This window comes from Cricetulus griseus, assembly GCF_003668045.3.
Source record: "Cricetulus griseus strain 17A/GY chromosome 1 unlocalized genomic scaffold, alternate assembly CriGri-PICRH-1.0 chr1_0, whole genome shotgun sequence".
Taxonomy (NCBI): Eukaryota; Metazoa; Chordata; class Mammalia; order Rodentia; family Cricetidae; genus Cricetulus; species Cricetulus griseus.
In genome coordinates this window covers 270,157,244-270,182,929 of record NW_023276806.1, presented here as the reverse complement: position 1 = coordinate 270,182,929, position 25,686 = coordinate 270,157,244, and the positions used below count along the sequence as shown (strand labels likewise).

Genomic DNA, 25,686 nt, shown 5'->3' with positions numbered 1-25,686 from the left:
ATCACCAATTACACTGACAGGGATTATGACAAGTGATCATCCTTCACCCTCAACCACCTAGAACAGTGGTTCTCAACCTGTGGGTTATGACCCCTTTAGGGGTCATTTACAAACAGTAACCAAATTAGCCATGAAGTAGCAACGTGATAATTTTATAGCTGGGGATGGGGGTCACCACAACATGAGGAACTATATTAAAAGGTCTCAGCATTAGGGAGGCTGAGAACCACTACTCTAGAATGATCTAGTTAACCTCTAGTCTTGAAAGCAGAGGCACACTGTGCCTCACCCTTCCTAGCAGCATTCAACTTAACCATTAAAATACGTCTGCTAGTAACTACCCACAAAAGGCCACCATGAGTCTGAAAGGTGCTCAGTGTGCAAGCTCGAGCACTTGAGTAAAACACCAGGCATGGCAGCAAGGGCCTATAATCCCTGCTGAGGGAAGCAGACAAGAAGGGCTCAAGAGCTCAGGGTCAGCCAAGCTAGCTCATCTGGTTAGCTCCAGCTTCAGTCAGAGGCCTGGTCTCCAAAGACAGGTGGAGGGAGGCTGAGGGAGACACCTGATGTTGGCCTTTTTGCACAGGGCATGCACATACTTTAGCTTTCTGAAAAGAACGACCATTTCTTTCACCAGACATCTAAGTAAAGGCCAACTGGTTTTTCTCTGCATTCAGGATCTCATTTTGACACCGATGTGTGTGGGTTCTCCACTCACCCAATTTTCTGGTAGAAATTAGTCAATCAGATGTCCTTTGATCTTCAGTTCTGGCACTTACCTGTATTGTATGTGGTGTTGGATTCCACAAGTGAGTGTCCACCTTGGGTCAAAACACAAGACCAGGTTTGACTTCTGCTTGCCAACTTGAGGTTAGTACTCCATCCCACTTTGGATTACTTTGCTAGAATAGGCCAGGTGGACAAACCCATTTTATAAAAAGGAAACTGAGGGGGAGGTACTGAGGGATTTAAGAGTGGCATACCTCTTTAACAGAGTTGAGCATGGTGACAACACAGACACTTGGAGCACAGGCTCCAATACAAAACCAAGCAGTGTACACAAGAGCTTCATCAAAGGACAGGAAAAGGTCTAAGAAAACAGCAAATCAGAGTGATGGGAAGGGGGAGAAGAAGAAGCAGGACGTACTCACAGCATACAAAACAAAGCTTTCCCTTCTTGCCCTGTGCTAGGCAAGCTCTCTGTGAAGGGGGAGTGAGGGGAGACCACAAGCCTGACACCAGCATGAACTGTTTAGTCATAGCTGGGAAGAAAAGGCAGGAACACAGGGAGAAGCCATGGAATGCCTTGTTAACCACCAGCCATACTCAACAAGGGTATGAAACACAATTACTTTATTGATTTCTTACAATCAAATACTGCTAACTAGCATTACTTTCACACATGCATCATTCAGAACAAAGGAGAGTTCCTCAGTATTTTCAAATGATGCATCATATAACACAAAGTTAGAACTTAAAATGCACCCTGATTAATTATGTAAACTGGTAATTTTTTTAAAAAGCATAACTAATAATTTGGTTCCTTTCTTCATAAAATGGAAATTTAAATATTTCTCCTGATAGTCTTGAGGTTATCATTATGTTACGAGTAGTGCAAACCGTGGCACATACAGTTCCATCTGGAAGGTGTCTCTTACACACCGTATCTCAACAAACAAAATGTGCATAAAATGCATACAGTCAATGCATGATAGAAAGCATGTTCCAAATACAAGCGAGCCTTTCAGGCCACCATATTTAGCTTTTGCATTATCATTTATGGCATTATAGATTAATTACACGTGACATACTTTTATACATTTAACCCTGAAGATAAGAAAAATAACTGTTTGAAAAATTATTCCAGGTAGCCATTTGGTTTGTATCATAAGAAAGCGAACCTCCATCCAAGAGTTCAGTGTCTGCCAAGTCGGAATCATGAGCTGTAGTTGTAAGATAAGTGATGTTTCACAGTGACTTTCCCAGGTCCTGGCATGGCCTCTTCTCTCACAGTAGACCAGATGAAGGAGCATTTCTGGGATTCCCCTGGGGCGTTGCTTTCCCTTTGTTTCTTTTCTGGATTAACTGTCACCAGCCTCTCCAATGGCCTTCCATTTTAATCATTCATGAATCCTTTCAGAATGTCCTCAGAGAGCTCACCAGGAACTCCACGTGCCTCTTCAAATCCGCAATTCTGGTTGCCTGCTCCTCTATAATTGTTTTATCGTCTTTGGGGGCTTTGCTTCCAATGCACGGTTCTGTTGGCTCATTCTTTTGCTGAAGTAAATATAGCAGTGTGTCCGGATCCCTGTCAAAGACTCCCTGACCCTCAGGGAGGCGCTTCTCTATGGAAGGGATGTATGTTTGAGAAAGCAGAGGGTTCTGGCCCTCCATGTCCTCAGAGGGCCTGTGAGATGCCTGCAGGTGGGGGGTTCCGTCCCTGTCTGTGCTATGCTGTGCTTTCAACCGCTCCTCGCGTTTTGCCCTCTTCCACCTCTCCTGGATGAGGAGAAGCTGTTTCATGTGGCTGTCCCGTTGCAGTTCCAGTGATAAGTGAGCCTGTGACACAGAAGAAAATGTCAGTGTACAGAACTAGGCGTTAGAAAGGTCACAGACTTATGTGCCTGAACACTGGCTTGAGTGGCTGTGGTGGGCCTTGAGGTTCATAGCCAGTTTCTGCTTCCTGATCCACAGAGATTAACAAGGCAAGTCCCAGGCTTTCACTGTGGGCTGAGTTCCAAGCAAGTGTCATGCCTTCCCTACCATGATGGACTGTATTCCCTTCGTCTGTAGCCTTCCAGTGCACAGGGTATCTGGAAAGCTTGATGCACACTGTGGGACACTATCAGCTGCAGCTCAGTTCAGTCTGAGCCAAGTGGTTTTACTCTGCGGGTACTACAGGTTACAGGAACTGAGTCCTTAGTTCAGTCCAACCCTCTTAGGCACCTATCATAATATAGTCAAGAAACCGTCTTTACAGCTAGGGTGTAACTCAGTGGACTAACGGTCAATAGCATGTAAAGACCCAGGCTTGCCCCTAGGTCACTGGAAAAAATGAAAAACTTTGGATTAAGATTTTTAAAAATATATTTAATTTTGTATATGTACATGAGTATATATACATGGAGGTAAGAAGAGGTTAGATCCTTTGGAACTGGAGACAGAGACTTGACCCACATGGAATCCTGACTAGGATGGCCAGACAATAAAGGACAGACACAGACACATGTCCAGAAGAACTGACGGAGCCGTGCCTACTACCACTGCAACCTGGGTCTCATTGTGCTTGTTACTGTGTACAGCACAGGGGCAGGGGCTGGCTGGTCTCTGTAAATAACTGGGAGGACAAAGCTGCAGTAGCTAATTTTTGCACACACCAACACCCATAGTTGCACCAGAGGAAGAAGGCTTTGTCAGTTCTGGGACAGACCCATATGGGGAACAGTTTTGCCAACTTCCCATGGGTCTGAAGCTATGGTCTTTGTCATGGCTGTGCCCAAGTAAATAATATGCATTCATCACTCTGGGCTTCTTTTGCTAACTACAAACTGCCATGTGGGTGATGGGAACCAAACTCATATCCTCTGGAGAGCAGCCAGTGTTGTAACTGCTCAGCCACCTCTCCAGCCACAGAATGAAGGTATTTTTAAGACTTAAGCACACATTAAGACAATATAAAGTCATCTTGAAACAGATCTCAAAGTCCAGGAAACTTCTAAGTATTCAAGAAACAAATGGGAGATTATTCAGATTTAAATTGCCTTTGCCAAGCAAAGTGTTGTCCATCTGGTTTCCCTGGGCCATTCCTGCTTCCTCAGTGTGAGCCAGTGTCAAAAGCCAAGAGGCATTAGGAAAGGTCCTCATGGGCTGTAAAGAAAACACCTGAGACCTGTAAGTTAACAACAGGAAACAGGAAAGCATGGCTGCAAGGCCCTTGGCAGCTCACTTAGTTTTAATTTCCTTCCTAAAATACATCTGGCACATTTTTTCAGTGTTTTGAGAAAGGTACAAAACTTTTGAGAAAGGTACAAAACGATTCAAATCTCCACTAGAAATCTTTAAAAAAAGATTTTATTTTTCAGCTTGGCATGGTAGCACATACCTTTAAAGCCAGCACTGGGAAGACAGAGGTGGGTGAGTCTCGGATTTCAAGGCTACCCTGCTCTACATAGTGTGTTCCAGGCCAGAAAGGACTAGATAGTGAGACCCGGATCTCATGGAAAAAAAAAAGAAAGAAAATGGGGGGAGGAGTGCAGTGCCGATGGAGGCCAGAAGAGAGCACCCTCTCCCTGAGCTCAGAAGGTGTTTGTAAGCCTCCTGGCACAAGTACTGGGAACCAACTGTACTTGAGTTCTCTGAACTGCTGAGCCAGCTCTCCAGCCCCCCCCAAAACATTTCTGTAAATACTATTAGCATGTCTCACCTGCTCAGACTGTGTCAACTTCATGGCTTCAGAGAGATAAGCTGGTTTAAAAAAAAAATAGCAAATTAATGAGCATCATTATTTTGTAATTTTTAGGCTAACAATGGAAGTGTTTACTCCTCACAATACAGAACTTGGTCTTCTAAGCAATTGTGCTAAGAAGGCAAGTTTGAAAATAGTATTAAATTCTCCCAAAACAATGTCACTGGTAAATAAATATTTCCTAACCTATCATTAAAATTGGAGGCTTTGAAACCTCTAAGTTGAGCAGACTGGGGACACCTAGCCATGGCAGAATGCCTGCCTAGCACAAACCTGTACCCAACAATGCAGAACAAAAAGATTTGTAGATTTTATGATGAAGGAACTGAAGATTTAATTAGAAAAGCTGTTTGTAGAGAATCAAAATTAAGTAAAAGAATTTACGAAGGCCTTGTGCTCAACAAAAGTATCAACAGATTCCCATGAGTGTCCATTTGAAAATCTGCACCACATCACTGTGGTCTCCTGTGAGAACCATTTTTATCAACTGTTTCTGAGCTATACCAACACTATACCAACAGCCTACCACTAGTTAGGTACTTAAGAGCCCTAAGTCAGACCACTGTGGCAAATGCAATTCTAGCATTTGGGAGGTTGATATGGGAGGATCACAAGTTCAAAACCAGCATAAGCTACACAGACTGTCTAAACAACAACAACAAAACACTTAGAGCCAGGCGTTGGTGGCACACGCCTTTAATCCCAGCACTCTGCAGGCATATCTCTGTGAGTTCAAGGCCAGCCTGGTCTCCAGAGCGAGTGCTAGGATAGGATCCAAAGCTACACAGAGAAACCCTGTCTGGAGGAGAAAAAAAAAAAACACTTAGAATATGAGAGTATAATATAACACATACTCTGCAAGTTATTGAGGACAGAATAATACCATTTATGAAGACAGTCAGACCTCTTTAATCTTGATCAAAACTCTTAATCTGTTGGATTTTAGTAGGCAATGCTGAGAACCTTACATCTTCTCTTTGGGCTAACAAAGAAAGCTGACATGATTTGGATGTATCGTTGTTTAAAGTAGGGCCTTAGGGGCTGAAGAGATGGCTCAATGGTTAAGAGCACTGGCTGTTGGTGTGGACTTTGGGAGCCCATTCCACATAGAGGAATACTCCCTGAGCCAAGACACACGGGGATGGGCCTAGGCCCTATCCCAAAGGATACCATAGACTCTGATGATACCCTATGGAATGCCTCACCATCCAGGGGGAGCAGAAAGGATCTGTGATAGGTAGGGTGGGTGGGTAGTAGGGGAGGGGGAGGGCAAGGGAACTGGGATTGTCATGTAAAACAATCTTGTTTCTAATTCAAATAAAAAATGGGGGGGGGAAATAACTAGGAATAAAGAATATGAAGACTTAGGAAATTTCTGAGTATTTAGAAATTGTCTAAGTTTCTTATGAAATACCTTTAAGTTGATGATAATTTCCAAATATATATTAGACCTAAAGTGCATTTTAGTATTTAAATTGACAAATAAAAATTAGTATTCTTACCGTGGGGAAAAAAAAAAAAAAGAGCACTGGCTGTTCACCCAGAGGACTCAGGTTTGACTCCCAGCATCCACATGTTGGCCCACAACTGTAACCCCAATCCCAGGGGATCCAATGCCCTCTTCTGGGATAAACACGGCATATATATGCAAAACACCCATATAATGAATAAATAAAATTATTTACTTTAAATAAAAATAATTTTTTAAAAAATTTAGTCTCATGATGTAGCCCAGGCTGCCTTCAAACTCAACAAAACTTCTGACTCAGCTCCCTGAGTGCTGGGATTTGAGCATCTTTTTAAAGTCAGATTCTACCATTGTCAAGATTTAAAATTTATGGGCGGACCCCACCTCCCAGACGCAGAGTACTCTGAGATAACGGTATTTACAGGTCCATGGTAGATCTTAAAAGCTCCTGAAAGCTCAGGTGATAAAGGTCTCACTTCCATGTCACGGCACATGTGCGCAAGGTGAGAGGACAACTTATGGGACTCGGCTCTCTCCTTTTACCATGTGGGCTCCAGAAACTAAATTCAAGTCACCAGACTTGGTGGCAAGCCCCTTTACTTGCTCATGCTGTCTTTCCTTTGTCAAAGTTGATTTTCTAGAGCTGTCAAGAGGGCACAGCAACTGAAGGCACTTGTAACACAAGCCTAACACCTGAGTTTGATCCCTGGATCCCACTCCTGAGAAGTTGCCCTCCAACCTCCCAACATGCACTATAGCACATGTGCACACCCGCCCCCCCTCAACACACACACCACGCACACAAATAAAATAGATAATAAATTTTCTCAGATATTTGTCACAACAATGGAAAGAATGCAGAAAACTAGAACCAAGAAGTGAGGTCATTGTTGTGACTCTGCCTGATTACATTGTTCAGGTCAGTGGTACTGATCTACAAAAGGTTGGAAGCATGGAGAAGGAAGGCTAACAAAGGCAGATTAAAGGCTGTATTCGAAGCTTAATGGGCAATTTTGGTGAGAACACAGCAACCAGAATGCTGATCACAATGCAGAGAAAGATGGCCAGGCTCAGGAGGTTTCAGACAAAACTGTAACCCTGACTAATACAAAACCAAGAGCAAGTTCTACAATACTCAGGAACTCAAAATTCATTTATGAATTACACTTACAGTCCTTTCCCGTTTTAGCTTTTCATGGCTTTCCTCATCTACTTGTTTTTAGCTTCTGCATTCTGCTATATGTTCCTCTGTAAGGTATTTTATAGTCTTTCTGGAATAATCAGAATAAAATAACAAGTATTACTAATAATGGTTCAAGCTCTCACTCAGTGTAAACTTTGGAATCTCTGATCTTTACATTAATTTCTTTTTATAGTTATTACAACACTGCTGTCTGGTCTTAATCCAAATACTTGAATGTTTTTGTTTTTTGTTTTCATGACTTAGAATTTCCTGTCTGCTAGGTTTTACCAACCTTGAAATTCAAATTAGATGTTTCTTTTCAGGAAAAAAAATGATCTATCTATCATCTTTTTTCTAGTTATACTGGCCAGGCTTATACATTTCTCCTCAACTTTTCCTGGCCCTTTATTCCTGTCCTGAGTCTGTCAAGCTGTATTCTATTTCTTTTCCTTCTATTCATCTGTTTGCAAGTCTGTTGTGACATTCTATCCAGTGCTCTGCTGTTGCTTGGATACACCACGGAATTTTCTTGGACATCCCTCTCATATTTTCTTCGTACACTTATCTCCTCTGAACTACAGTTGGTTTTAAGCCATCCGTCTTAACAATCAGAATAGCTTTCACAAAACCAAGTTTAAAACAACTGGATATGCTGACTTTAGCAGAGCCCTGAAAGTGAATATAATATGACAGGACACCTACAGATACTCCAAAAGAGCAAAATATTCAGCAAGGACCACACTACCACTTTAGAGATTTCCCACAATAAAGTCTTACAACTGAGACAAAAAAGGAGGGGGAAAGTTACTTTAAAAGAAAAGGGGGCTGGACAATGGTGGCTCATGACTAATCCCAGCACTCAGGAGGCAGGGGCAGGAGGATCTCTGTGAGTCTAGGCCAGTCTGCTCTACAAATCAAGCTCCAGAACAGGCTCCAAAGCTACACAGAAAAGGGGACTGGAGAGATGGCTGGGCCATTAAGAGCACCTTGCTCCTTAAAAGGACCCAGCCCTGGTTCCCAGCACCCACATAGGGCTGTTACTCCAATCCCAGGGGATCCAACGTCCTCTCACCTGTATGAGCATGTGCACAAATGTGTGACACATGAACAGGCAGGTATTATTTTAAAATTTAAAAAAAGAGAGAAATCGAGTGCACGGCCATGCTTTCTCCACAAAATCACTTTGATAATCTTCTAATACTGAAATATATGAAAGGACTATCTCAAAAATTGTTTTCTCACACAATATATTTTGATCATATCCTTTCCCCCTCCCAACTCCTCCCAGATCCTTTCCACCTTCCTACCCACCCAACTTCATGTTCTTACTCTCAAAGAAAAAGAAAATAAAAATAAACAAAACCCAGTAAGACCAAACAATATCAAAATATAGTAAAAATGTTCATCCCCCACTCCAAAAAAACACAAGGATTGTTTTATGTTGGCCAGCTACTCCTGGGCATGGGCCTGCCCTGGAGTGTGCCTGATAGTCCTAGCGACACTCTACTGGAGAAAATGTATTTTCCCTTCCCCAGCAGATATCACCCAAAATTAGCTTCTTGGTTGGGAGTGGGGCTTGTTCACTTCCTTTTCTCAGGGCTAGGATTTTCTCTTTGAATCTGGACAGGTTTTTTCCATTGTCAGTCTCTGTAAGTTCTTATGTCTATCAGTCCTATTGTGTTCAGAAAAATCCTAATATAGGCAATTACTTCCTCTAATAATAGCACAAGTCTAATATTTAAAGTAGAGGCTAAGTAAATAGTAAGAATCACCTCCCAAACCTACTTACTTATCTGCAAGTTCTCTACCAGTGAACTACATTGCCTAGTCCCACATAGTCCTTAAGTCTTCAAAGACAAAAGAGCTTAGGGGTGATTTTGTTTCTCTCTTTAGCATATTCTGCACTTAGTGTACCATGTACAATGATTCACTCCACTTTAACCGTTGACACACACAAGTAACCTAATTCACCATGGTTAATGAACCGGGGCTCTCATCCACATCACAGTTTTCTTAAACATGGTGCACTATCACGGGAGTTACTACAAATCAACAATCCAGTTGATATAACAGTATGGCTGAGGAGAGATTTAAAGACCACTGGTTACGTGGAAAACTGCACTAAACATAAAAATACTCAAAATATTGTGAGGTGCCTAGTAATGTACTCGAGACCTACAACAGACACATGGGCACACATCAATTGCACAACCCGTTCTTGTTGTTTTTTTAGGGAAGAGACTGGCTATAGAGCCATGGTTGGTGTCTAATTTTATAATGTTCTCCCCTCTCACCAAAGTGTGAAAATTATAGGTGTGAGCCACTCACTAATGGCAACTAATCAAGCCTTTTAGGAGGCTGAGGCAGAAGGAGTGCTTAAGTCTGGGAAGCAACCTGGGCTATATAATGAGTACTAGGCCATCAAGGGCTAAATAAGCAAAATTCTGACTCAAAAAATATTTTTTTCTCTCCTGATAATTACTTACAGGCACAACATACTGAAGATTTATCCAAAGAAGTGCCCACTGTGACTCTGTATTTCAACAGTAAAATAACATTCTTTTCCCTGCCAGGAAAGAATCCTGCTCTCATCATAGGGAAGGATCAGTGCTTCCTAGCAGAAAGACTGCAGAGCTTGTTCCAGAAGCCACAGACACGACACTCATTCTCATGGAAAACAAGGCCCTTGGATCTATTTATGAGGCTAACTCAGAAATTTGGGGCTGTGATAAGAAACCAATGGATGCCAAGGGTGTACTTACACTAAGCTCTCTAGCCCCAGAGAGCCAATAACTAAATGACAGCAGTAGTAGCTACAGTCTGTCTGTCTGTCTGTCTGTCTGTCTGTCTATCTATCTATCTATGTTACAGCTAAATGACAAGTACCAATAACAAAGCATTCTTGTTTTTAGTTTTGTTTGTTTGTTTGTTTTGCAGCAGGATTTCACTTGGCAGTCTAGGCTGGCCTCCAACTCATGGCAATACTCCCAGCATCTGTCTGCCAACAGCTCTATTTAATATTTATTAAGAAAAATCCTTACCTGAAGCCTTTTTGTGACAAGAAATAGCTTCTTCGTATTTCCCAGCAGCTAACAAACGGTCTGCTCGTCGGCTCTGTTGGTGAGCCTAGAAGACAAACATTCTGAGTTATTCCAAATTATACAACAAGACTTTTAAAAAACAGTCTTTTAGCTGGGTGGTGGGCAAGCAGAGGCAGGAGCATCTCTGAGTTCAAGGCCAGCCTGATCTATAGGATGAGTTCCAGGACAACCAGGGTTGTTGTTACACAGAGAAACCCTGTCTTAAAAAATAAATAAATAAAAACAAAAAAAATATTTATTTATTTATTTTATTTATTTATTTATTTTTTGAGATAGGGTTTCTCTGTGGCTTTGGAGGCTGTCCTGGAACTCGCTGTGTAGACCAGGCTGGTCTCGAACACACAGAGACCCACCTGCCTCTGCCTCCCGAGTGCTGGGATTAAAGATGTGCGCCGCCACCACCCGGCACAAATCATTTTTTTTTTTTTTTAACAATCAGTCAATGTTATGCAAGGAGCCTCGCCTAGAACCTATCATCTGATACATAACCCTCTCCAGTTATCAGGTTTTAACTGCTAAGTGACCTCTATTATTATTCCTCTGCTCAGAGTAACCAAAAGAGTTACAATCCCAGGTATTACTCAAAACATGTACTTTCTTGATATTTATTTCAAAGAGACATTTTATAGGTATTTTCAATAGTCTGTATAGTCTAAAGACTTTAACCTTGCCGGGCAATGGTGGCGCACACCTTTAGTCCCAGCACTTGGTAGGCAGAGGCAGGCAGATCTCTGTGAGTTCGAGACCAACCTGGTCTACAAGACCTAGTTCCAGGACAGGCTCCAAAGCCACAGAGAAACCCTGTCTCGAAAATAACCCCCCCCCAAAGACTTTAACCATGAAATGTATCGTGAAAAATTCACGCTTCTCTTATAGCTGTTCGTTCTTTCCTCTAAACATTAAAATTACTACTTATCCTAAAATTAAAAAAATATGTAGTTGAGGGATTTTAATACTAATATTTAACATTAGTATTTCTTCATGTACAATTCATCAAAAAAGAAAGGCAAACTTAGAGGTTCTAAAAAAGCAAAGGGCTTAGATATTAAACAGTGCTGCCCTTCTTACATGGATATTTAAAGTTTCCCTAAGCCTCCAGCCAGACATGGAGCCACACATCGTATAGTCAGTGGTAAAATACCTGTCCAGAATGGCAATTAAACAAACAAACAAGTAAATAAATCCTCCAAAGGCTGGAGACAGACACAGCTCAGGATAAAGCACCTGGCTAGCACTGATGAGGCTGTTAGATCACAAACAACAGCAACAACAACAGAGTTTGAATATACATTATTTCACTTACAGCTTTGTCAGCTTGTTCCCTTCTCTTACATAACAAGGCCAGTAACTTATGTTAAGATTATATATAACATTTAGATAGGAGGGAAGAACACAGAGCAATAGAAGGGGGAAGAGAATGCAGTCAGGCACATATGGGGCAGTCTTCTAAACAGCATGGTCTTTCCTCTCTTAACAAGCCTGAAGATGACTTAGCAAAGCTTCTTTTAAAAAAAGAAAGAAAAGAGGTCTTGGGCAGGTACATACATGTGATTACAACACTCAGGAGTAAAGGAAGAGAACTGAATGGGACCTTTTCGCAAACAAAAAGACATGCATGCAAGCATGTGTCGTGGCTGTGATGGTTAGTTGTTTTTTTTTTTGTTTGTTTGTTTGTTTTTTTTAATCAACTTAACACAAGCATGGTATCTGGAAGAGAGAATCTCAACTGAGAACATGCCCTCATCAGAGTTGCCTATGACTGATGTGGAAGGGCCCAGCACACAATGGGCAGGGTCACCACTGGGCAGGAGGTCTCGGGTTAGTAAAGAAAGCAGGGCAGAGCAAGCCACAGGAGCAACCAAGTAAGGAGCATTCTTCCATGGCCTCTGCTTCAGTCTTGAGTTCCTGCCCTGACTTCCCTGGATGATGGACTACAAACTGTTAATTCAAATAAACTTTCTTCTCTACGCTGATTTTGGCCATTGTCTTAGTTACTATATAGCTATATAGGGCAACTATTATAAAAGAAAGCATCAAGGACTAGCTTGCAGTTTCAGAGGGTTAGTCCATGATCATCACAGTGGGGAAGCAGGCAGTCACGGTGCTAGGGCAATAGCTAGGAACTTGCCATCCTGATCCACAGGCAGCAGGCAAAGAGGCTGACTGGGCCTGGTGTGCGCTTTTGAAATATCAAAGCATTACCCCCCCCCCAGGCACCTCCCTCAACAATGCCATACCCACTCCAATAAGACCACACCTCCTAGTCCTTCTGTGTAAATATGGGGACCATTCTCAATTCATGGTGTTTAATACCTTTAATCCCAGCACTCGGGAGGCAGAGGCAGGCGGACCTCTGTGAGTTCGAGGCCAGCCTGGTCTCCAGAGCGAGTGCCAGGATAGGCTCCAAAGTTACAGAGAAACTCTGTCTCAAACAAACAAACAAACAAAAATCACTTTTGCAGCTGAGATTACAGATACACTCAAGCATGTCTGTTGAGTGATACTCAAGACAAAGCAAAGGTGAGGACAGAAATAGAAAACAGCTCTTCTGCTTGTATTTCCCCTACTTCTATTTGTGTAAAGAAGAAACAAACTGTTTTTAAAGGCAAGATAGATCATCCCTGCCCATTGTTTCAGAGAGCTTTTATTCTTCAAATAGTAATTATGCAAACTTTTCTCTACATCTCAGTTTATGAATAGGATCTTAAAATAATAGGTTAATTTTAACTATGGAGGCTTCGACTGAGCAAAAAGTATGTTCTGAACACCTACACCTATTTTCTAGTATACAGATAAAACATTTGGGGTGGGGCAGATTTTTTAAATAGGATCCCTTGCCTGGCCTTTAAACCTTCCTCCTCTCGCCTCTACCTCCTCCCACATACTGGGAATATAAATGCGTACCACCACTCTCAGATGAAAGGGCACATCTTTTTTTTTTTTATCTTTCTTTTTATTTGTTGTGTCTTTCACATCATTTCCTGTCCCTGCATATCCACCCTCTGTCCTTGCAGCCACCAGCCAGCTCCTGAGATAAAATTTAAGAAGAAGCTGCAGTGTGATACAGTGGGTCATATGGTAAACCCTTTACATCTTTACTTGCAGTCTGCTTTGAGGCATTTGGTTTCTGCTACATTCTGCTGGGCCCTCACTGGAACTCCTCATTTATCCTGCAGTTTTTGGTCTGCTGGACAGGTCCCTTCACGTGCTCATCACAGATGGGGTAGATATTGGGATGGGCCAACCCATAACCCTGGTTCTGGGTCTGGGTAGTTGCAGGGTTGGTCAGCCTGCCAGCTCTCCCATTTTCACCACTAGGGTGAGCTCTCCTGCAATGCCTTGGCAAGTTCACCCTTTGTGGTGATGACCAAAGGGTGGGGCCAGTTCTCCTGCTTTCATGTCCTCAGGGTCAGGCACTATCTCACACCTGCACCTTCAGAGCCAGTTCCATTGTGTTGCCCAGATGTGGTGTAGGGGCCACTCTCCAAGTGCAGCTTGTCCACCTGCCTCCTGCAGTCCATGTCACCACATGATAAGTGAGTAGTGAAGACAGCTCTCCCATGCTCACAACCTCAGGGCTGGCTTACCCACACCTCTGCCAACAGGATTGGTTGGCTCTATTGTGTTGCTCAGTGGGGTGGGGTTCGGGTGGCGAAGGCCTTTAATCCTGGCACTTGGAAGAGGCAGGCAGATCTCTGTGAATTTGAGGCCAACCTGGTCTACAAAGTGAGTAGAAAACCAAAAACAAAACAAAAAACAAAAAACAACAACAAAAACAAAACCAAAAAATAAGACCCACAAAAAACAGGGACAAGCCAGGTGTGGTGGTGCACACTTTTAATCTCAGCACTTGGGAAGCAGATGCAGGCTGACTTCTGAGTTTGAGGCCATTCTGTTCCTCAGAGCCAGTTCCAGGAAAGCCAGGAATCTCTCTACAGAGAAACAAGACAAAACAAGAAACAAAACAACCTCCCCCCCAAAAAAAACACCCACAGAGAGAGAGAGAGAGAGAGACAGGGAGGGAGAGAGAAGGGAGGAGGAAGGAAGGAAGGAAGGAAGGAAGGAAGGAAGGAAGGAAGGAAGGAAGAAGCAAGGACAAAGTGCAATCTGCGATGTCACAGATGACGGCTCACACCTCTAATCCCAAACCTAAGGAAGCTAAAAAGCAGGATCACAAGCTGGAGGTCAGCCTGTAAAGACACTGTCTCAGCATTCATGTTTGCCAGGTGGTGCACACCCATAATCCTAGGCCTTGGGAAGTGGTGAAAGATGAGGAGTTCAAAGTCATCCCTAGCAACATAATATAAGTTTGAGACTAGCCTGAGCTACATGAGACCCTGTCTCCAAATAAATGGTAATAAAAAGATAAACAATACTATAGAAACCTATTTTGATAGTTATTTTTTAAAGGAATCTTTAGGATTCTCACTTAAAAACTGATTTGTTTAAATACTGTTGTTGGTATAATTACAGCCATTAAAATAAATCCACAAATGTGTTTCTTTAGTAATTCAAAATAAAAACTAGAAAATCAAAACACAGTCTACCTCTTTCTGTACACTACTTTCCCCCAGCTACTGTGACTCCTATGCCAAGTGTGGCACATTCTTATATTGCCTGGCTTTCTGGTCACTTAAAAAGAATCCCAAACCCTGGATTTTCAAACCTGGAGTCAGAAGGCAAGTACAGCAATAAATCTTTAAGTGGTTTTAACTACAGGACATTCTGAGAGTGGCCAGGCAGAAACACAGGCCTGAAGAAAGTGAACCAGACCAAAGCCTATCAAAGGAATCCTACTCCTGAGTTCCAGACTCCACAGGCTCTCAGACACTGTACAGTGCTCTTCCTGCCCTTTCTTTGGCAATACCTCTTTTGGCTTAAGCTAATAGACGTGAGCTTCTATCATCTAAAACCAACAAAAATTCTTGCAACTACAATTAGGTTACTAAGTGAATGAATTTACTCAAGGACTTTTTACTTCTCCAGGCTGCTTTAAAAATGCAAGTTCAAAGTCACCTTTCTTAGAACAGTGATGCTTGCCTGTTAGTGCCACCATTTGGAAGGCAGAGACAGGCAGAGCTCTGTCACCTAGAGGCCAGCCTGGTCTACATAGCAAGTTTCAGGACACAGACAAATCTTGCCAGTATCTCCTATATCTTTCAATTTATTAATTTCTGACCCAAATATTAGAAAGAAGGCAGGGAATACTATATTCCTGACTGGTATGGTCTTCAACTGGGAGCAAAGGGGAAACACTATCCTTATGCCTGCCCCAGTTCACCAGAGTCTCCCACAAATAAGTATCAAGAGTCAACCATCTGTCTAATCCACAGATCAGCTAAACTGAGCACCTGCTCCAGTGAACTAAGGACCTCATTTCAACTCTGAAGACCAACTTGTACTACTTTGTACTACTTTGTTGAGAAGCTTTTTCCTTCCATTGGTTTCTAGTTGGGCTTGTTCTTAATTTTTCCAAAACTGTTATCACCTGCTGTGTAGACAGTGAGAATCTAGTATAGGACCTTTCAAATTGCAGGATGTAGCCCAAAAACAGGCTATAAAATCAATTTGGTGAATTCTGATAGTATTAAGAAAAAATCTAGAGGTTAGAGAAATGGCTAAGCAGTAAGAGCACTGGTTACTCTTCCAGAAGACCTAAGTTGATTCCAGAGCCCACATGGTGGCTCAATAAAGTCTGAAACTCCACTTCCCAGGGATCCAATGAACTCTTCTGGCCCAAGTGCACTAGACACATATGTGGTGCGAGTGGGTGCGTGTGTATCATCCAACTGTATTACAGCACTTCGTATATAGCAAAAAGTTAGTTTGGCTTTATTTTGCATGAAATGTGAGGCACCCAAGATATATTCCATGATATAGCAGCTTGGCAGTACTACACACAAAACAGACTTATCAATCTGTAAGGATTTCTCATGCAGATCACAGGTAAAGCAGATGGGTAAATAATGCCCTAACACAAAGCTAAATGATTTAGTTTAGATTCTGGCTTTCAAACCCCATTATCTCAATTTATTCTGCATTTCAATGTCATAATCTATAAAACTGCTAGAATAGCTCATCTAGCTATTAAGGCAAGATAAGAGAAATAATGAAGCCCTACCATTGAAGTTCCAAAGACTTCAGCTACATTAAAGGCAGCCATTCCTTAGCCCATGATATGAATCTTTCCCTTGTATGAGAGACCTGAAAGCACTAACCACTTCAGGCAAAATTAGAACTAAACACTCCAGAAGGAAGCTCAGTCTTTCAACAAACACTCCCAGCACGCTTAAGCCTCAACAGAGAGAAACAGGAGTGACTAAAGGATGAGCATATAAAAAGCAAAACAACAAAGCAAGCGTGGTTGTGTGGTCACGTGAGCATGGCCTGCAGCAGCCCAGGCAAGCAAATCATGAAGAAGTCATGTGTACTAAGATCTGACATCACTACCTAAAGTTGGCAGCACTAGAAATTGTCTCACGGAAGTTTTGACGATCATTTGCTACCAGACAAATGCCAAAATTTAATTCATGGAAAGAAATACCTAATACACACTAAGTGGTTTTATAAGTTACAATTTTTTCCATATTAAAAATTAATAAGCTGCGTGTGATGGTGCAGGCTTGTCATCACAGCACTTAGGGAACTGAGGCAGGAGGATCACAAGTTTGAAGCTAGTCTGAACTACATTGTGGCCTGGTCTTAGGATCCTACCTCAAAAAAGCAAATAACACAAAGGAAAAAAAAGAAAAAAAAAAAAAAAAAACTAGATAGAGCCAGGCAGTGGTGGTGCACCCCTTTAGTCCCAGCCAGCACTTGGGAGGCAGAGGCAGACAGATCTCTGTGAGTTGGAGATCAGCCCGGTCTACAAGAGCTGGTTCCAGGGCAGCCTCTAAAGCCACAGAGAAACCCTGTCTTCGAACCCCCCCACAAAAAAAAAACTAGATAGAACAAATTTATCCAGAATTGAAAGACTAATTTTCCTTCAAAGGAAATAAAATTTCTCTTGACCAACTCTGAAAATCAGATAGCTAGCACATCTGTAATAGCTACATATTAAAATGTAGCAGTAATTCAAACTAGTCCCTTCCATGTCCTGAAAATTTATGGTGAGGAAATTAGCCTTGTTCTAACACTAACAATAAAACTCTTCAGCAGAGGCAGTGGTGACCAATGAAAAAGACAAGAACACTAAGATGGAAGGAAGCATTGCTAGAGGCACTGACCTAAGCCATCATTTAATTCCCTCACTTTAGGCTTGTTCACCAGTAAATCTCTCAAATGGTTCTCACTAAACTCCAAGGATGCTCTCAGGACACAGGATTCTGAACCCATGCACAGCAGTTAAGTCCTTACATTATGAATATTACGAATCTGGAGTACACTCCAATGATAAACTTGGATAGTTTACTGGAATTTTCAAAGATACTCATAAAGTCACAGAATTAGAGAGAGAGAGAGAGAGAGAGAGAGAGAGAGAGAGAGAGAGAGAATGTATCTAGGGCTCGGGGGATAAAGACACTTGCCACCATTCTGGTTACATGAGTTTAATGCCCAAACCTGCATGGTGGAGAACTGACACTCCCAAGTTAACCTGGATTTCCACACATGTGAAACGCACACAGACACAAACCCAGTTCTTCCACAGCTCTCTAACAGGGGCTTACCACTGCTACTTTGCAACACGCTTCAACTAAGTAAACATCCAGTCTTTCCATAAACAGCTAGGCTGGATGTCAGAAATCTTCAAAATCTCAAATGGCTTCAAAATTCAAGCTGCCACATTTCTGAAGTTTGTCACATTAATTTTGGGACCGGATAATGAAATTGTGCTAGCCTCCTTATTTACCCACCGGCCTGAAATACCAACATTTAGAAAGTCAAAGCAGGATAACCCAGTGCTTAAGAACAGCCTAGGAAACAGAGTGAGCTTGAAGCTAGCATAGCTCAAACTAAATAAAAGCACCTCATTTTTCTGAGACTGAGCACTTGGTGTCCCACCTACTACTGAAGCCACAGTTTCAGTCCTCTCTTAAGCCAGGACACACCAGTGCAGTAGTTAGCGAGGGTCATGCTACACCCTGTTGCCAAATAAAGTGAGATTACCTGGAACTGAACCAGTGGTCGCTCTGCAAGGGCACTCGAACTTTGAAGCACTCTGTAAACAGCTGGCTTCGACCTAATAATATTCCATCACCCACGCTTCATCGCAAACTACAGTGAGCACTCAAGTTCTCTTAAAACAAAAGAGGTGCAAGGTAGTCCCTTGGCTTTCAAAATCAATAATTCTCTCTCTCTCCTCTTCATTCTTAAGTGTAAACAACTTAGACAGAGTCTAACTTAGTAACTCTGGGATAGGCTCTTCAGGGCTGCTAACCTGGCTCCAGCCAGGTGGTCACTCTCAGGCATTCAAGCTCGACAAGTCCAAAAGTCATTAGGTGAAGGGCTTACGGCCTCGTTATTAACAGCGGCTACGTCCTCCAACGTTCTACCTAAAAAGCACAGCTCCCCGTGCCTTTTTATCTGTGTCTAATCCTCACAAGAAACTTGAAAAGGGAAACGAGGTGAAAACTTTTGCTAAAGGTTCTCCATTAGGTGACTAAGCCCGAGTTCAAATCCCAGCAGATTTCTGGCTCCAGGAATCTATACTCTCAAACCACAGGCTCTGGTTTCTCTGCACGGCACGAACCGGGCTCTTCCAAAGCCAGCAGGGCTGAGTTCCAGAGGGAGAAATCAATCCTCCGCGGTCCTGTTCCCAACTCCACCACATCACAAACCACCTACAAACTTGGGACTTCCAAGTTCTAGTCTGCAACGCTAAGAAATCGGACGACTGCATCTAAATTACGTGAACCTTTCCCAGGAGACCCAAAGATGCCCTGTAAAACCACTCTGGGAAAAACAAACACAATAACAACAACAACAAAATAAAAACAGCAACAAAACAACCAATGGCAAAACAACAATGGCAGGTTTGGAGTTTTGTGGGGTTGTTGGGGCGGGGGTGGAGGTGTCCTTTGCCTAAACCAATAAGGACCTGGTTCCCTGCGCTTTTTTTTTTTTTTTTTCTGAGCAAGACGAACGTCTCCGGTCCTTTGGAGAGGTCCGGAGCAATGGGACCGGGCTGCGGGGAGCGGGCTGTGGTCCCTCTCCAGCTGTTTCGAAGGAGCCTCCGTTGGCGCAGCTCTGAGGGCAGCCGGGAGATGGGGGCGCTGTGAGAGGTGCGGCCCGGACACCCCGACTTTGCTCGCCCGCGGCCTGCAAGGCGGCTACGTGGCGCCGGGACACGGTCCCAGCAGGGCAGAAGCGACGGGCCCCGAGGGAGAGGCCTGAGCACGGGGGGTCGAGGTCCCCCTCAGCTCGCGGTGCCCCCCCTTCAATTCCCGGTTGTCCCTCAGCCCGCGCTGCCCCTCATCCTACCCGTCCTTCCACACAGCCCGCGACCACTCACAAGGTTGAGGGGTCCTTCCATCACTTCCATAGACCCCGGGGTGAGCGGCGGCCCGAGGCGGAACGGCGGCGCCTGGGCACATGGAGGGGCAGCGGGGGCAACAGACGCGGCGGCTGGCGGGAGGCAACTCACGGTACCCGGAGCCGGCAGTGAGAACCCAAGAGCGACTGCCGCGCCACTTCCGCCTCCGACGCCGCGCCGCGCCGCGCCGCGGGGCCGCCCCTGCGTCACCGCGCACCGCGTCCCAACGTCACGCGCCGGCGCGGGGGCGGGGCTCCGGGTGAGAATGAAAGAAAAAAACAGGGAAAGTGGGCGGGGCTAGGGGCGGGGCATCGGCTAACTGACGCGAGCCCCCTCACCTCGCGAGAGTAGGCTCTGGACCGCCGCCCTCGGGTCACGTGGACAGCGAGCTGGCTCAGGGTATAGTAGTTAGTGTTGATCTTCCTAACTTCCGGCAGGCTTTCTCAGATCCTCTTTCTCTCACCTCCACCCCCTCCTTTCCCGTGTCTGTTCTAGCTAGTTTATCTTTTTTTTTTTTTTTAGCTATTGACTTTTTCAAGAATTAAATTTGATCCAAGTTTATGGCGTGCTCCAGGTTCCCCCACGTTTTACCATTTGAGAAAAGAGTCTGTATGTGACCCAGACCTTGAACATGTGAGTGTCAGTCCTTGTACCTCAGCCTCCTGGATGCTGTGTGTAAAAAGCAGGTGCCACCCTACCTCCTCCGCTCCACCTTGGGGGGCTTGACAGAGAAATGACCCCAGGCTAAAACAAGAGGGAGTGCAAACAACCAATTATAACGGTTCTTCTCCAACTATGTACTAAATCACTGTGTTGTTCTTTTTGTTCCAGAATCCCCTGACAGGTAGATGGGGGCGGGGAAAGATGGAGAGGAGCCGAGAGAGAGAATAACCAAGACACACTTGGACGAAGGAAACAGGGCTTATCTGGAGATTTTACAGTACCAGATGCTGCAAAGAGAAAAAGCAAATAACTGCATGAATGCACTGTCTGGAATAGCCAACAGACCTGCCTTCAAGTTCCTGGCTCATCTCGCAGTGATGGATTGCAAGCCGGAATTGTCAACCAAATAAACCTTTCTCCCGGATATTGCTTTTTGTTACACTATTTCATCAACTGTGGCGTAGAAAAGTATTTCAGACTCTCCCTAGATGATAAAACTGTGAAGCAGAATTTGTTAAAATAAATAATAGTAAAGAGCATTGAATCTGTGTAACTGCGTTGTTCACTCCTCAATGGCCAGCTGCCCCGTGAACGTGGTGAATAACTCTAGAACAAACCAGCAGCTGGACAAGGAGGGAGCATAGTATGATGCTTGCAGGCACCTTTATCTACATCAGAGAGAAAAAAAAGTCTCCAAACCTTGATCATGATCATCATGTCCACCAATTCACCTGTCACAGGCTGTGAGGACATGCTGTGAGTGGCTGGCCAGAACTGTAAATCTTCAAAGACCTGAGAGCTGTCCAGACTCATCTACAGAGAATGCCCGTTCATTCTCAGGCTACAAACTTGAAGGTTATCATAATCCCTGGACCATTCCAGCTGTGAACATAGTGGAACATGCCTATTACTGAACAAATCAGTCTCGTTTGCTGCTTGGGGCTAGAGAATTTTGAGAGAGCTGGTTTTACAAAGCTTCCCCCAGAAAATGCAGTCCACGTGACAAACTCCAGCCCTGAGTGATTCATTCCTCAGGGGCTTACCACACTAGAAGGGTTCCTGATGCTTTCCAGGGTGTACCACAAGCCTTACTTTCAGAGATTCGTTAGATCATAGCCACTCTAGTCGCACACACAATATTGCTTTTCTTCAACATCAAGGTAATGCAGTCTTATACTACACACTGTGAGGGATTCTTAGTATTAAGAAACTGTCCCAGGGGCAGGAGAGATAGCTCAGAGGTAAAGAGCACTGGCTGCTCTTCCAGAGGACCTGAGTTCAATTCCCAGCAACCACATGGTGGTTCACAACCATCTACAGTGAGATCTGGTGTCCTCTTCTGGCATGCAGGCAGAACACTGACTGTATACATAATAAATAAATATTTAAAAAAAGGAAAGAAACTGTCCCCTTGTTTTACTGGATTATCATTAATTTTTTTGCTTTGCCTGAGTCCTATACCCTAACTTTGTGTAAGTCACTATAATATATACAGACACCTATGCATACAACCTGTTCATTGCTGTCAACATGTACAGTGTGCCTACTGTTGACTCAGTAGTCCCCGTTCTAGGAATCGTCTGCAGAAATACTAAGGGTGTACAAAGTAATGGTAGAGGAGGGTATCTACTGGGCATGTAGCAGTGCTCTTCTTACCTCTAAAAATGTTCACACTGTACTATTGACAAGCATCTCTCAACAGAGTATATTCCTAAATGAAATGGAACCTTGAATTGTTAACCTTGATTCTGAAGATTCTTCCAATCTCAACTTCTATCTCTACTATCTCCTGGACCCAGAACAGAAACTTGGGGAAGAGGTCAGCATATTGTCAGTATTCGAAAACTTCCATGAGCATAGTATAGGAGGCGTCCAATATACTTACTCACAGACTGTAGACCAGGACACAGAGTTGAGTCTAGGACACATCAATGTCAAGAGCAGCCAACACAGTCGTGAGGAGCCAACATGTCCATGCAGAAGCCACCAGTATGTCCTCAGTGGTATTAGGGGGTGGGTAGTGGTCTATGAAGAGTACTTTCAGTGAGTTGGGTAAAACATCTAGATGCTCCCAAAAGGCAGAATGAAACTACTAGTAAGCCATTGTGGAAACATCAAAGAGCCCAGCAGGGAGCTCTCTTCCCTTGATTTTGTAGAGCAAAAGCAACATAGTTAGGGAGTTTCCCAGGTAGTGCTAAAACCCAGATGGAAAGATAGGAAGGAAGAGAAAAGCATACAGCACAGAACCCTCAGAGTACTCCTCCACCATGCGTAAGCAAGGGTTACAGTAGAGAAATGAAGGTGACCATCTGAAAATAACCTTCCTGCCTGCTGTTAGTCAGTCATGAGACCATTACAAATGAAAGAGAGGGGGCAGAAAGGCTGGTGTAGCTCAGGAGGCAAGAGACCTAACTCCTCCATCGACAAAGTTCAATCACAGTCTCACCATAAAGGTTTTGAGGATGTGTCACAGTGAAGCTGAAAAGCTGCCCTACAACTAGTCTAATTTCTGAAAGTAAGACACAACACATTGGGCTCTTTGTGAAGTAGCTACAAATTCATTCTTGCTAGCTAGTGTGAGGACCTACTAGAGAGAGAGAGAGAGAGAGAGAGAGAGAGAGAGAGAGAGGTTAACATTGTGATTAAGACAGTGTGGAAGAGCAATGTAGGGCCATCATGGAGACAGCAGAGGATGCCCAGGCCTAGAGATGAATAGCACCATCACAAATAAGCAGGTAGAGCACCTTTGCCCCAGGCCTGGTAGATCACACCACTAAGGAGGTGGAGGCAAGAGGATCAAGTGTTTTAAGTTTATCTTTGGCTATATAGCAAGTTAGAGGCCAGCCTGGGCTACACAAGATCCTGCCTTAAAAGAGAGGGAAGGAAAGAAGAGGAGAAAGTGGTGATAGGACTTAAAAGAATAAAATAAAAAGTCTAGGTTGTTGGGTTCCAGCCCCGACAGGGTCTCTGTGAGTTGCTTGTCAACCAAGAACCACAGGGACATCCTGTGTTCTAGTCCTAGTTTACAGCCCTGGCCTCGCCCCACTACACCTGGGAAAACACGAGCTCTTTTTCCACGAGCTCTTACACCTGAGTTTTCCCCACTGTGCTGTAAGTGTATATAAGGCTGCTCTCTCCTTGGAAAACAGCAGATGAATAAAGATGGAAAGACGCGAATAGCATAAGCAGCCAGACATCTCTGCTTTTAAATCTCCAGGCTTTCACTCGATACGGGGCCTTCTCGGCAAGACGCCACAAGTGGAGGTTCTACTGAGATGGCCCTCAAAAGGCTGGCCAGCAAGTAAGGTTTATGAGGGTGGATTGGTGCCTCAACTCCTAAGAGAGTTGGGTTGGTAAAGGTACTGGAAGGGTGCCTCAACTCCTGAGATAGTTGGATTGGAAATAGAGAAGCGCTGTCTCAAAAAGAAAACTGTAGTTAATGGAATTGTTATGAAAAGTAAAACTAATAGAAAATGAAAAATAAAGTTTTAAAAAGAAAATAAAAAGTAAAAAAAAATACAGAGAATTTTTAAAAAGAAAATGAAAAGTAAAGTTTTAAAGAGAAAATGAAAAGTAAAAATACACAGAGAGGCCGGGCGTTGGTGGCACACGCCTTTAATCCCAGCACTCAGGAGGCAGAGGCAGGCGGATCTCTGTGAGTTCAAGGCCAGCCTGGTCTCCAGAGCCAGTGCCAGGATAGGCTCCAAAGCTACACAGAGAAACCCTGTCTCGGAAAAAAAAAAATACATAGAAAGTCCTGATACTATATGTGATTTGCTGTCTTTGAATTGTTCAATTGCTAGGGAAAGAGCAAGAGCTGCTAACAGATATTTGAATATAAATGCTGCTGAATTAATCTAACTTACATATTTTTAAAATGCTTTGACTTCTAAATTTAAGGACAGGTTACTTGGGAAAAATATTTCTGCTTTTGTTTCCACAGAAAATGAAAAGTTGTAGGTTCCTTTCAGACTAACATGCTTTGGTGAATCCAGAACCCCTGAAGCAATGGCCAGGTGATCCAACACTGAAGACACCTGGGAAGATGCAGTCAGACCACTACAGTCAGGATTTCCAGGTCTTGTTAGGATCCTCGTGGTATTTCAGCGTCCCCAATCAGCAGGAAGTAGTTTGGAAAGAATGACGCCCACATTCCCAAATATTGTTTATAAATGTGTGCTTTCATTTAAATGAGTTGGTTATAAATGGTAACGACCAGGAATATTAGCTAGATGATAAAGAGAAGTAATTTAACCTTAAGAGTAAAAATGTATGTAGAGATATGAGACAGAGAATTATCAGTGTCAGACAATTGTATATTTACTTAGGTACATTTTAATAGCTAGGAGAGCTGAAGTAAAGCAAAAAGCAAGTACAGAAAATTTTATAGTTTAAAAGTTTGAAAGGGGGCTGGAGAGATGGCTTGGAGGTTAAGAGCACCGAATGCTCTTCCAAAGGTCCTGAGTTCAATTCCCAGCAACGACATGGTGGCTCACAACCATCCGTTATGAGATCTGGTGCCCTCTTCTGATGTGCAGATATACATGGAAGCAGAATGTTGTATACATAATAAAAAAAAAAAAAAGGTTGAGTCAAGTGTTGGTGGCCCACGCCTTTAATACCAGCTAGGGAGGCAGAGGCAGGTGGATCTCTGAGTTCAAGGCCAGCCTAGTCTCCAGAGCGAGTGCCAGGATAGGCTCCAAAACTACACAGAGAAACCCTGTCTCGAAAAACGAAAAACAAAACAAAACAAAAAGCAGGCAGGGACCTAGGGAGTTATTTCAGAATGTCTCTAGGCCAATTCGGACATTATCCCCCAAAAAGCTAGAGACACGGGTGTTGGACCTTTGATTGTGAAACAGCTAGTTTATGAGAATGCTAAGCCTCGCCAAGACCTCACAGGAAGAAGGCTGACATATACGAATTCATTAAGATTTGTTTAGATATCAGACCAACTTATACTCAGGAATTAGCCATGGTGGCTACCTTGCAGGAACTTCAGTTCAAAATATGTATGTTATTCCTACAGACAAAGCAAGGAATAAGGAGGAAGAAAGGCACAGAGCCTTCTAGAGGTTGCTTTGGATGTGGTCAGGAAGGGCACCAGGTCAGACAGAGTCCCAACAGAAGAGGAAATAGGGAATCAGGCTTGGACTGGCCGATAATCTCTTGTCCCTGGCTTTTTGTCGGGCAATAGGGGAGTGTTCCATGATGACTGGCAAGGGATGAGAATGCCCTGTTGGAGGAGGCACTGGATATATGGCCTAATACCTTGTAGTGCCTCCTGACTCAAGGGGTACTGCTGTACCTGTATGGAAGTGACAGTTGTCTGGA

General features: G+C 43.5%; 1 protein-coding gene and 1 long non-coding RNA gene across 2 annotated transcripts; one reads left to right on the top strand and one right to left on the bottom strand.

The window, feature by feature from the left end:
• Positions 1 to 1,336: 1,336 nt before the first annotated feature.
• On the bottom strand, positions 1,337 to 19,881 carry Nrbf2 (nuclear receptor binding factor 2). The gene is made up of 4 exons (XM_027395125.2): positions 19,669 to 19,881; positions 10,158 to 10,242; positions 4,424 to 4,464; positions 1,337 to 2,559 (listed from the first exon to the last, which is right to left on the bottom strand). The coding sequence occupies exons 1-4, from the start codon at positions 19,696 to 19,698 to the stop codon at positions 2,137 to 2,139; spliced, it is 579 nt and encodes a 192-aa protein (XP_027250926.1). The 5' UTR covers positions 19,699 to 19,881; the 3' UTR covers positions 1,337 to 2,136.
• Positions 19,882 to 20,022: 141 nt separating this feature from the next.
• On the top strand, positions 20,023 to 20,896 carry LOC103160116. Its single transcript, XR_003481102.2, has 3 exons — positions 20,023 to 20,088; positions 20,212 to 20,322; positions 20,521 to 20,896. It is a non-coding gene; the product is annotated as an uncharacterized LOC103160116 (long non-coding RNA).
• Positions 20,897 to 25,686: the final 4,790 nt, after the last annotated feature.